Raw genomic sequence first — 13,366 nt, 5'->3', positions numbered from 1 at the left:
TTTGTGTATTGTTGGCGCACAATTGACTGAACTGGCCTATCACACAGACTTTCATAACAACTCCAGCTGATGCCCTTTCACCCTCAGTGTATAAATATGGCGTCTGACATGAGCAGATTAAACACGACACTGCAACAACTTTACCTGTAAAAATACAAATTGAGTTTGCACCCAGAATCATGTGGTGAACGAAGCCTACCAAGAGATTTTTGAAAGCCATCGGCCTGACACGCGCACTTCTGATATCTGTGGTATGTTTGGCAAAAGTGCTGCTCAGCCTTTTTAGCATGGCAGATCCTCCACATCCCATCACCCCTCCTTCAACCTATTCCCTCCTGGAAAGCTATGTATGGGGCGGGAAGTGTAAATGGATATGGGAAGGAAGGGGGGCACCACCCACAGCTGCCACCTCATCTAGGATGCCTGGGGCCTAAATTGAAGCCTTTCTTACACTAAACAGGGCATAAGAGACCAGCGCCAGCCAATCATAATTCAGTGAGCTCTAAAATGGGCCAGCCAATGGCTGCAGGGGCTAGAGGTATATATATCCAAATCAAACTCTTCTTGCTTGGGTGACCCCTATTTCGGCTTGGTGAACAGGATCTGATCCCAAGGACTGTTACCACTTTTGTTGTCTTTTGTGCAGGTAAAGACATTGACATTTTTTAATAACTATTATCACTGGATAGAGAGGAGAAAGTTAAAACCTAAAATAAGATTAAAATAAATATGAAAAATATATAATCAAGTGGAACATTCCCCCCCAAAAAAGAAAAGATTCAGCTATACCAAGTGATTAATGGGGCTTTTTAAATTTTATTTTTCATTATTAATACTTTTAACATTCTAATAGTCAGATGTAGTCAGATAAAACTATACAACAGATGCCTTTTCAAAACAGAAGTAACATAAATGTACAATAAGGTTTTATATATAGTAACAGATGTATTAGAACATTATGCATCTGACTTTAAGATAAAAATATGTTGTTGTTTTTTTTTTTTAACTTTGTGCATGCTCGAATGTTTGGAATGAGGAACTCCTGGTTTGGTTGGCCTGTGTTTAAATATGGGAGCAGATGTCAAATATGAGACATGCAGCTGCTCTGAGAGCATAATTGGATACAGCTATAAAGTCCTGGGATGCGCTTCTGTTTCTGATACTAATATGTAAGGGACAGGTTCCCTCTGGTGACTATTTTTCAAAAAGATCCCTTGGTAAGCATGGGAGAAACTTCTTAAAGTTATATATTACGGAATGAACATTCGCATTTGCAGGTTTTCTGGAGAGGTTTGAAGTTATGTGAAAGTAAATGGGAGGGGTCTGCATAGTAAAAATAGATCCCTCTACATTTAGAGCTGAGAGCATCTTTTCCATTCCTGGTGCAATCAGACAGATCATATAGCAAGTGAGCACCTCAAGTGGAGGTTGCTACGAGACCAGACAGACAGTTTTAACGTTAGCAGCTGTGTTTCACAGGTGTATCCTTCATCACAGCCAGGGCCAGACAGAATCTGAGAACACTTTTTGATTTTTCTGTGCAAATTTTGTACAAAACTTCGGATTTATGTGGGATAATTTTGAGTGTGTAGAAACAACAAATTTAACACATGAAATAAACAAATAATCACTTTTGAAATATCTAACGTTTACAATGCAAATCCGATTTTAAAACTATGTGTGTCGCAAACTTTAGTAAAAAGTCTTTCAAATAATATATCCACTAAAAGACAGAAAAATTATTACCCTTTGCAAAGTGTAATGTACATAAATTATCTAAAATTGGGCATATTATTCAATAATATTACTCAAATTAATCTAAAAAACTAAATACAGATACATTTACACACATTTATAGTAAATAAATAAATAAACTCAATCATGGCCTTAAAAATCAGCAGATTTCTGTGGGTGCAGATTCCGTGTAGGCCTAATCATAAAGAGGAAACTGTTGTTGAAGCAGTCTGGGATCTGCAGTTAAGACAGTTTCACTGACTTTAAACATCTAATTTTTTAAATACAAACATGACACTTTAGTGTCTACAGCGTCTGGTTCCATGTTTATATATTCAAGTTTTTTAATCCTTACTTTACTATGCTTTTAAAAAGCTAAAGACAGAGACAGGCATATGCTAAAGTAATGCATAATAATTCATAAATATTCTTCATCATGTTTTCTTTATCCAATGATCAGTGTTAGAAACGCAATCATGCCTTTCGGAAACACCCACAACAACTTCAAGCTGAACTACTCAGTTGATGAGGAGTATCCAGACCTTAGCAAGCACAACAACCACATGGCCAAGGTGCTGACTAAGGAAATGTATGGCAAGCTTAGGGACAAGCAGACCTCCACTGGATTCACTGTGGATGATGTCATCCAGACCGGTGTTGACAATCCAGGTGAGTAAAGGCATTGCTTCACCCAAGCATTCACCCCATCACACCTGTACTGGTTCAGTTCTGCTTCTTGTTTCTGTGCACTGATGAGATGACATGCTTCTCCAGGCCACCCCTTCATCATGACCGTCGGCTGTGTTGCTGGTGATGAGGAGTCCTACGAAGTGTTCAAGGATCTGTTCGACCCCGTCATTTCCGACCGTCACGGTGGATACAAGGCAACTGACAAGCACAAGACCGACCTCAACTTTGAGAACCTGAAGGTACAAAACAGAAATAAAAAAATAGTTGTACAAGTCAATAGACATGCAGGCAGTGGAGTTGTTAGGAATTCTGAACACAAGTTTCTGCTTAGAATCCTCTTTGCAAATGTAACGGAGGCCAGCTAGTGTGTGTGCTGCGCAGGTAAACCTCACTCATCTGACCTCTAAAGGTGCTCTAGCGACGGATGCCAGAGGCCATGGTCTTTAGCCTCCTTGGTAGAGCAACCGACTCCCATGCGGAAGGTCGCCGGTTCGATACCAGCTCGGACCGGTGGGGTTACACAAAAATCACATTCTGGCCCATCACACTCTCTCCAGAGCACTTTTAATAACTTATGACACCTATACATATAGGCTATAGGTTCAATCCAGCTCCCGAAGGGCCAGTGTCCTGCAAGGTTCAGCTCCAATCACACTGAAACCTTGGTTTAGCTGGTTTAGGGAAGTTCAATTAATAAGAGTTGGTGCTAAACTCTGCAGGACAGCGACCCTCCAGTAGAAGTTTTGAACACCTTATCCCTAGGGGAAACATTGGTCTCCTAGGTCTCACATGCTCATTTGCACACACAGAACTAAAGATACAAAAACTGTCACTGGCCCTGCACCTTTTCAAAACATGCATCCATATTGGTATCCCAAAGATACAACAGTGTAACAAGAGTATGATGTTTGAAAATGTAACACATAGAGAGCATAGTAAATAAATGAACACTAAAAATTAAGAATTTTAAAGAAAATAAACTGAGAATCTGATGTTGAATCTGAAAATCTGTAATAAATTGAATCTCTGTAGGGTGGTGATGACCTGGACCCCAACTACGTCCTGAGCAGCCGTGTGCGTACCGGACGCAGCATCAAGGGATACGCCCTGCCCCCCCACAACAGCCGTGGAGAGCGCAGAGCTGTGGAGAAGCTGTCTGTTGAAGGTCTGCACACATTTTTAAACATTTTATACTGCTATTTAGTAATCTTTTAGTTATATTATTTATCTTTTAATCATCTTAGTAATTCGGTTTAAGTCTGGGTTTCCATACCTCTTTCTGGAGGGTCATGTCTCAGCACAGTTTAACTAATCAAGGTCTTCAGAACAGGGATTTTACACACCTATTGTGAGATGCAAGAGTCAAAATGACTTACCATTGAGGAAACATTGGAACAGCCAATGGATGCAGTGGATCATGTGTATTTACAAGTAGTCTCATCACAGCCGTGTAATCCTTCTGTCACAGTTGTGCAATCCTGCTTGTCACAAAACTGATAGTAACCTCTCTAATAAAACAAATTAACTCTATAGATGGATCAATCAAAAACTAATTTTATAAGGCTAAGCATGTTAAAGATTAGATGACATGCTGTTGATTCCTGGTACGATATTTAGTTTTATTCATTATGGCTTTTCAGCTAAAGGCTGTACACTTGCCTTCCATAGGCTTTGTTAAGACTGACTGATTCTATAACCAAGAGTGTTGGAGCTGACTGGAACTAAAAGAGAAGCAAGATTAGACTCCCTGATTTAAGTTATCATAAAAAAATGTTGCATTGTTTGGCACCAGTAGTCCACATAGCACTGATGCTCACGACAACCCAAGTTTGATTCTGTTCACTTGAAGTTCTGCTCACCACACTTTCTTGTCTATACTCTACTGTTTCTTCCAATGAAAAGGGTAAAAAATGAAAAATTATAGTTGAAATCTTTTGCCATGGCAACAAACTGACAAAAAACAAAAACAAAATCTAATTCACGAGTGCACAAATAATGCGCCTTTGATGTTTATTACCCTCAGGCTGTAATGAACCCCATTTGGTATGATCAAACCTTCCAAACCCCACAACACTTCAGAGATTAGCAAAGGTAACAGTAATTCTCAAATAAAATGTGTTGAACAACTGTTTTATTCCTCTTCCAGCTCTGAGCAGCTTGGATGGAGAGTTCAAGGGCAAGTACTACCCCCTGAAGTCCATGACTGATGCCGAGCAGGAGCAGCTGATCGCTGACCACTTCCTCTTTGACAAACCCGTCTCCCCCCTGCTGCTGGCTGCTGGTATGGCCCGTGACTGGCCCGATGCCAGAGGCATTTGGTGAGTCCAATCAATTATCTATTATGCTATTTCAAAAGTTGATGTGCTGGGTTGACTTTGAATGAATCAGTTTCAAAAAATCATTTAGGTGACATGCTCATCTCATAAAGACCTCCACTAAATACTGGTGTAGCCTGCAAAAAGTGCAAACTGTAAAAAATATCAGTTGTAAAACCTATCCAATAATACCGAATAGTGTTAGAAGACCAGTTGTATTAGCTAATTCCGATATGATTGATCATGGCTGGTCTCTCATCTGTAATCATTAATAATCCAGTCAGATTGATCCAAGCTTACAATAAATACCAATTTCACCCTACTGCCTTATCTATGTTTTGGAAAAATCCACCCATTCCACCCCATATCCTCCTTTACCAGGGGAGCTCTTGAGATCTACCTGATCTTGGACCCCCTTACTTGCTTATTTACCAGGCAGGAGCCCTGGGCTCAATTATCTCCGAGCTCAGGGTCCTCACCTGGGACAGCATGCCAAACCTGCTAATGGCATCAAGCAATGCATAAGTGTGAACTATTGAAATGAGACATTCAAATGCTTCAATTATAGGCACAATGAGAACAAGACCTTCCTGGTCTGGGTGAACGAGGAGGATCACCTGCGTGTCATTTCCATGCAGAAGGGTGGCAACATGAAGGAAGTGTTCAAGCGCTTCTGCGTTGGTCTTCAGAGGGTATGGAAAACATGCACGGATAAATATACACACGTAAACTTCTGATGTCACCAAGAGTGTGTGAGAATGTGCATGTTCTGCTTTGATAGATTGAGGAAATTTTCAAGAAGCACAACCATGGGTTCATGTGGAACGAGCATCTTGGTTTCGTCCTGACCTGCCCCTCCAACCTGGGCACAGGCCTGCGCGGTGGAGTCCACGTCAAGCTGCCCAAGCTCAGCACACATGCCAAGTTTGAGGAGATCCTGACCAGACTGCGCCTGCAGAAGCGTGGCACAGGTATACACACACTGAACATACTATACATATGCCGAGCCTGAAGATATAGGGTTCTTGATGTGCTCCAGATGTTGACCTCTCCATCCTCATCGATTTCTCTCAGGTGGTGTGGACACTGCCTCCGTTGGTGGAGTGTTTGACATTTCCAACGCTGACCGTATCGGCTCTTCAGAGGTTGAGCAGGTGCAGTGTGTGGTTGATGGTGTCAAGCTGATGGTGGAGATGGAGAAGAAGCTGGAGAAGGGCGAGTCCATCGACAGCATGATCCCTGCCCAGAAGTAAAGCGGGAGCTCTTCCATTTTTTTCTCGTCTTTGTCTGTTTTTTTACAGTCCAACAGCAATGCAGAGGAAAACTGCTGCTCAAAAAGACAGTCTCACCTTTGCACCTGTCTTCTTTCCTTTTTTTTCCCTTCTTCTCTAATTTCCATGTCATTTCGCCATCTTTTTTTCCACTTTGTTTCCTATTAAGTCGGTAACATCTTGGGATCAGATACCCGGCGCAGGAGTGAGTGCCTGTTGCTGAGGCTTCACCTCAATTTCAGCCTTGGTTGTAAAAAGTGAATCAATCAAAGTTGTATTTCAATAAAAATACCCCATAAAACACTCGTCTTTTGTTTGATCAAATTTATAAATATAGAAGGTCAGATATAAACGAGAGTCAACCTGAAAGCTTTCGTAAACTACATTTACAATTTAAATTTTGTTTTTTTCTTTTATTCTGTAAAGTACTCCTATGAATTTTTTTCTACATTTAAAATAGAAATGTTGTCAATTAGAGTATTCCTGTTTTAGATAAAATAAAAAGGTGTCATGCTTTCAGATATAATACTCATCTTTAGACACAATACCAACTTTAGATTTTCATTCTAATCAAGCACCATATAAAGTACTCCTAAAAACTTTTTTTCATTCAAAGATGTGTGTTGGACTTTTGTGCCAAACTGGAATACTGCCTAAAACATTTGCGAATAAAGCACCGTTTCCATCCAATTAGCCGAAAAAAACAAAACAGCAACTTCCTGATGAACTGGCACCAAATATCAGCTGTGTGCAGTTTTCTCATATAATAACTTATGCTGAGTTGAGACTGGGGCGACGCAGTGGCACAGTAGGTAGTGCTGTCGCCTCACAGCAAGAAGGTTGCTGGTTCGAGCCTCGACAGTTCAAAGACATGCGGTACAGGTGAATTGGGTGGGCTAAATTGTCCATAGTGTATGAGTGTGAATGAGTGTGTATGAATGTTTCCCAGAGATGGGTTGCGGCTGTAAGGGCATCTGCTGCGTTAAACGTGTGCTAGATAAGTTGGTGGTTCTTTCTGCTGTGGCGAACCCGGATTAATAAAGGGACTAAGCCGAAAAAAAAATGAGTGAGTTTAGACCGCACGATTTTAGCTCCGATTTTGATGACAACAACGATTTTGCGTACAGCGTTTAAGAAATTGACACAACAAAAACTTGAAAATCACAAAAAAAAGCTTGAAATCACAGTCAAATCGGTGCTCTTTCACATAAGTCACAATCACACTGTGTGAACTATCAAAGACAGCATCTAAGAGAATCACAATTAAGAAGACACTAACACCAATGAGATTTTTAGAATGCTAAATATTTGGACCTGTTGGCGATTCCAGTCATGTCATGTGAAATGTGTTCTGATTGAAAATAACATTGACGATTACCTACAGTCGTGAAAGAGCAGCATCCACTAGTATGGGTATCTGCAGACCAGCAGGAGGTTGGGAGAGAAATTAAAAGGACTTCTTTTTTGTTGTATTTGGACCCAAGAAATGGAAGAAAAACTAGTGTAAATTTGGCAGGAGCATCCTGACGTTTGACGTGTCATCTGGGCAATATCACTACCGGGTCGAAAAAGAAAAAAGTTGCTAGTTCCCTTCAAACGCCAGGTGAACAAAATAGGTACATTTTCTACCCTACTTAAGGTTTCTTTCTCATTATGTAATCAGTAACAGAGATATCTGCTTGTTAAGTGTGACGTCACGCGAAGCGGCTTCCGGGTCCAATCACTCTATTCAACTGAATGGGGAGACTTATGAAATGGTAATAATAAACGTTTACAAAGCGATTTAATGCTTTCGAAAATCACGATCGCAATATATATGTCCATGCCTAATATTCGATGGCCAGAAAGTGATTAATTATTTATAAAATGTTAAAATTTTGGTATTTGTTATGCAGCAAGCCCAGAGATTGTTGTGTACACCATGATTTTATATAAAATTAACTTTAATGTGTGATAGGTATAAAACGTGATCATAAACAAATGATTTCTCCACTCAAATGAGTGGCGGCTTGGACCCGGAAACAGTATATATACGTCACAAACACGTCACCACTTAACAAGCGGATACTAAGTGACCTCATGTTGTTTACATGTCACTCCTCCCCTTGTGTTTGGTTGTTCTTCCTATTCTAAAGTCATTCAGTGTGAAACCCCCTGTTGTCGATTCATCTGGCAGTGTAAACAAAGCAGTGACGAAACGCTAGCCCAGATAATCATGCAGTGTGAAAACATCTGTGACACGACCACTTTGAAATAGTCATGGGTCCATCTTGAACAATTCGTTCATTTAGAACAAATATTTTGTATTACTTGAGAATGATGAAGATTAGTTCATTTTTCAAATCCTCTATCAGGTTTGAGTCATTCGTTCATCATGTGAAAGACAGGAGCCAATCATATACATTTAGAGCTGGAAAAAGATTTGATCTGTTCATTTCTTGAGTCCTCCGGTTTGAGTCATCTCTCTTTACATGCTGTCATGTGATGGACGAACGACTATAAAACCAGAGGACTTGAAAGCTGAACTAATCATGGCTCCTTTCGGCTCAGACTGTGTGCATTGGTTAAGCTTATGTGGGGCTGTCAGTGTGATGTGAATGAACCACTCAAAATGAAGACCTGTCAGAAGAAGTGAGCTGATATAATCTTAGACAAAAGAGCAGGTAAACAATAAATGATTATTTTCTCTTTCTTATAGCATTCGAGTTATGACTTGTTTGTAGTGTGATCAACATTTGGGCTAGCTGTAGATGAGTTTGGAAGCAACTCGTATTTTGGCAAATTGAACGAAATTAATGAAATGACTCGAAAAAAGATTCGTTCTGCTCAATGAATGACACTGAAAGGTCTGAGTCAGTAAAATGATCTGAACTTCTCATCACTACTTTGAAAATCGTGCAGTCTGAACACAGCATTACTTGTGCCTCAGAAGATGAAACGCAATGAATCAGTGGTGGCTGTAGAAGGAGCAAGACTGCCCTTTGAGAGCACAGCCACTCAAGATAGTTCTGGAGGTAAAAATACTGAACCACTTTAATGACAGACGTTAGATAATGAATTTTAGAATAACCAAAACAATATTTAAGATATTTTAAAATGTAGTCGAATCGCTGGTTTGTCCCATTTTTGTTATGACATGATCTATTAAAACGCTTAAGATTTTTTTTTCTTATCGGATAAAACGTTTATCCTACTCGGTTGAGTGCATGTTTTTATGTATGTTTGTATGTATGCACATCCTCATTCATTTATTCCGTTATTTTTTTTCGCCTTAGTCCCTATATTCATCAGGGGTAGCCACAGCGGAATGAACCGCCAACTTATCCAACATATGTTTTACAAAGCGGATGCACTTCCAGCGGCAACCCAGTATTGGGAAACATCCATACGCACTCATACACTACAGCCAATTTTGTTTTATCCAATTCATCTATACCGCATGTCTTTGGGGGAAAGGGAAGAACCCGGAGGAAACACACGTGAACACAAGGAGAGCATGCAAACTCAACCCAGAAATGCCAACTGACCCAGCCAAGACTCAAACCAGCATCCTTCTTGCCGTGAGGCAACAATGCTAACCACTGAGCCACCGTGTCGCCCACATATTAATGTTTCTATTAAGATTTTTTAAGTCATATTCCAAAACGTGCATAATATTTGGTGGATAAAAACATAACAGCGATGGATAGAAAGATCACACAACTTCCTTGCAGTCCCACAAACATTCAATAATCAAACACAAGCAAAGAATCCAACATCAGTGAAGTTTATTTCTCTCAAGATCTTTTGTTTCCATTTTTATATTTGGCCCGAGGTGCAAACACCTCCGGGGGAAAAATGACTTTCTGCAAACAGCATCAAGGTTTGAATCTCTCTGTCTCTCTCTCTTGCTCTCTCATATTTAAATATATATAGTCTGTCCACCTGACTTCTCTCCTGTCATATTGCATATTAGCTCAATGCATCATGAGAAACCCGATGTCATAGCAGACAGCTTACGTCACAGACAGCACAACACTGAACTGGAGGGATTTACCGTTCAGACGTGATGCATCCAGCACACGACTCACGGTTCTCTCTCTAATACTCTGTTTTTTTTAATGCCTTGGACATTATAAAGCTCATTCATACCGACACACTTTTACTCCAGGTCAAGTATGGCTGCCAGAGCAAAAGTCTACCATAATCCTCCCACACAAACATTAGAGCGGGAGAGAAAGAGAGAGAGAGAAAGAGAGAGAGGGAGGCAGGGCCACAGAGTAGTGCAATACACAGACGCACACATTCACACATACATGCACAACACGCACACACACTCTCTCTCCCTCCAACTCTTCTGCTTTTGCCCCTTCTTGCTATTTCACATTAGTCTTCCCTCTCTTTCTCCATCCTTGCTCTGAATCATGCAGGATTGCAGGTTAGTGTTTCACTTCAGCACACATAAAAACGTCTGGAGAGCTAGCAGAGGGTCTCTCTGCTCTAGCTATGAATTAACCTGGAGTTCTAAGATACTGTATATACTATACTCACAATATTATCATCAGTATCATAATCTTTATATACAGCCAGAGTCTGACTGATATAAACAATGTGTTTTTTTTCTTCTTCTCCCAAGATAATTATTCTAGAAAATTAATTAAGTACCTGTGCAAATATACACAAATTGAAGTGTTCACATTTAAGACATTGGCGCCTTCCAGTGGCCGAGCGTGGGTAGGAACCCACCGAGCCGTAGGATGCAGCTGATTCAAGTCAACATGAGTGCACAGAGGTCTTAATGGACATTGAACAGATACAGATCTCAGCCGTCCAAACCAGACAGAGCCAGTCTGAAGCTGAGACCGGGTCAGACTGGTCCGGGACGTGCAGTCTTTACCCTGTTCGCTTTTTGAAACAGGAAGCGTCTCCAAACAACAGGAGTCCAGTCACAGAGCAGACAAGAACAATGACATGAGGATTTCCAGTGATTCAGCAAATCGGACGAGGAGAAACCAGGCGTGTCTTTGCGAATGTGCGGCACAAAGGCAGAGAATCAAGTGAACGAGACGACAACAAAAACAAAATAAACTAAAATAAGTGGATGGATGAAGAAAGATGGAGGACTTGGGGAGATTACAGTCAAACGTGAAGCGAAACCTGTGGAATCGGTCAACTTCCAAAGCACTTGACTGCACACAAAACAATCAAAACTCAAGAGCTTGTTTTCTGCACCACAATCCAACACTCTCTCGTGAACGGAGAAATATCTACAACATATTTCACACATTACAGCACAACGACTCCCCGTAATGGAGAAGTAACAGAACGACCATATTAAATCAACCTGTTTATCCAAACTGAACTAGCAAGAGGTGTCCTGTGTATCTTCCTGTATAGCTTACCTCATAACTCAACCCCTAGTTTTCGCTCTGTCGACGGGCCGGCAGCACCAACAGGGCAGAAGCATGGCTTTACAATAAGATAGAAACAACTTCTAGACATGACAGTAACATCTATTGCTATTGCACAGTTATCACCACTCACAATTATATTCTGATCCAGTTGAATTGATGCGCATTTTATGCTTGGCAAATTGACAAATATTGCAAAGTCAGGCCTTGTTATACAACAAATGACCAGAACTAGTTTGGTCAAAAAGCAAGCCAAGTGTATTAATTGTAAGGGAAAAAGAAGAGATACAAACAAATCTATTTCTACCTAAATCTGAAGCAGCGTTTATCTTCTTTTCAAGTGTCTGCACTGAAATACCTGTATGTTAAAATGGCATCCAAATCTGTTAAGAGAGACAAGCTCACAGAAGGCTGACTTAAACCATCATGAAACACACAGCCAGTCACAATGTCCAAACTGCATCTCTGCTTATGTTATGAAAGATTGTTTAGATGTCACGTGACAACATTGCGAATGACTTTCGATCCAAAAAAAACTCTTTTTTAAAGCCCTGTTGGTGCATTTGCCCATAAAAACAAATTACAACAGTAGAACTGAACCTGCACTTCTGCATGAAAATGTCCTGCATTTTAGATATCTGGAGATTTTTAAGTGAAAATCTGATTGGTTAAAGGATGGTTACATATTTGGTCTTGTATTTCCTTTATAATTTTAATTGAAAGTTGACATGTGACTCTGACAATGTTGGAAAGCCAAATAATCTTTTGCAATACAAACAAATTCTGTGTTTAATATCTAGTTGTAATACTTGAGGTACATTTTAAATAAAATCTTTACAAATAGTACACAATATAATTTATATATGTATAATTTTTTTTTTTTTTTTTTACAGACGTTTTACTTCAATATTGCACTGCATTCTGTTCTAGGGTTATCTGAAAAGTCTGTAAAAATGTCCTGGCAGAAATGACCAATGTCTACACCAGTTACTTGATATTTTTCACAGTGTGTAGAGATTTTGTGTTTATAGACGTCTAATAAACATCTAAACTTAGCTAAAACAAGGCTAAACTTGGGCTGTCAGTGAATATCTAATAGACATCTAAGAATAGCCTATCAAATTGACATATTGGACAGACTATGTGTAGTCATTCTAGATAGGTTGCATTTTACATAGTATTTTGACAGGTGATAAGTTCATTAGTCCTTTCAAAAATTAGTTTTTAGCAAGACAGGCTCTTAGATACCCAAACATTTAAAAATATTGGCTAGTGCAAACATTAAAGCTACCAGGACATGGGAAGAGGAACTTTACTTAGAAGATGACTACTGGGGTGCAGTACTGGACAATTTACGCACCTCCACTTCAGTTTTATAGAATTTAAAACTATTCACAGAGCTCATCTCTCAAAGGCCAAACTTTCAAAAATATATCCCAATGTTTCAGATATGAGTGATAAATGTAAACTTGCATCATGTAACCTTAGTCATATGTTTGTTTTTGTCCCAAGTAGCAAAACTATTGGATTACTTTCTTCAAAATGGGTTCTGATACTCTGGGGGTCACGTTAGCTGTTTGCACTTTAATTGCTATCTTTGGTGTTCCCCCGTAGTGTCAACCTTTAAACCGGAATACACTGACATTGTGGCTTTTGCATCTCTTCTTGCTAGGCGCAGAATACCGTTGTGTTAGACCTCCCCAACCCCCTCTATTTCATTGTGGCTCAAAGATTTGGTCTTCTTTTTAAGACTTGAGAAAATTAAATACAATATCAGAGGTAGGGGAGAACAGTTTTTTGAAAAATGGCAACAATTTATTGCATTCTTTAATCACTTAAAAACCATAGATGTGGCTTGATTAAAGGTATGTATGTCTATGGTTTGTTATTATTATTTTTTCTGTATTTGTATTTACTATTATTATTTATTATTTTACTTTAATTTATTTTGTTTTTTCAGATTGTT

The 13,366-nt window shown here is 39.6% G+C and overlaps 1 protein-coding gene across 1 annotated transcript; it reads left to right on the top strand.

Annotated features, from left to right (window-relative positions):
- Nucleotides 1-550: 550 nt before the first annotated feature.
- On the top strand, nt 551-6,311 carry ckma (creatine kinase, muscle a). The gene is made up of 8 exons (NM_130932.2): nt 551-646; nt 2,195-2,403; nt 2,509-2,663; nt 3,457-3,589; nt 4,571-4,742; nt 5,308-5,431; nt 5,521-5,710; nt 5,814-6,311. Exons 2-8 carry the CDS (start codon nt 2,211-2,213, stop codon nt 5,990-5,992), a joined length of 1,146 nt encoding a protein of 381 aa, NP_571007.2. The 5' UTR covers nt 551-646; nt 2,195-2,210; the 3' UTR covers nt 5,993-6,311.
- Nucleotides 6,312-13,366: the final 7,055 nt, after the last annotated feature.

The sequence above is a fragment of the Danio rerio genome, chromosome 5, assembly GCF_049306965.1.
Source record: "Danio rerio strain Tuebingen ecotype United States chromosome 5, GRCz12tu, whole genome shotgun sequence".
NCBI classification, from domain to species: domain Eukaryota; kingdom Metazoa; phylum Chordata; class Actinopteri; order Cypriniformes; family Danionidae; genus Danio; species Danio rerio.
The sequence above is the reverse complement of the archived record's forward strand: the minus strand, read 5'-3'. Positions and strand labels throughout refer to the sequence as shown.

Coding starts and splice junctions, on each gene's coding strand:
- ckma (NM_130932.2), top strand. CDS start 2,211: ATGCCTTTCGGAAACACCCACAACAACTTCAAGCTGAACTACTCAGTT. Junction 2,664..3,456: donor TCAACTTTGAGAACCTGAAG/GTACAAAACAGA, acceptor GAATCTCTGTAG/GGTGGTGATGACCTGGACCC. Junction 4,743..5,307: donor CCCGATGCCAGAGGCATTTG/GTGAGTCCAATC, acceptor CTTCAATTATAG/GCACAATGAGAACAAGACCT.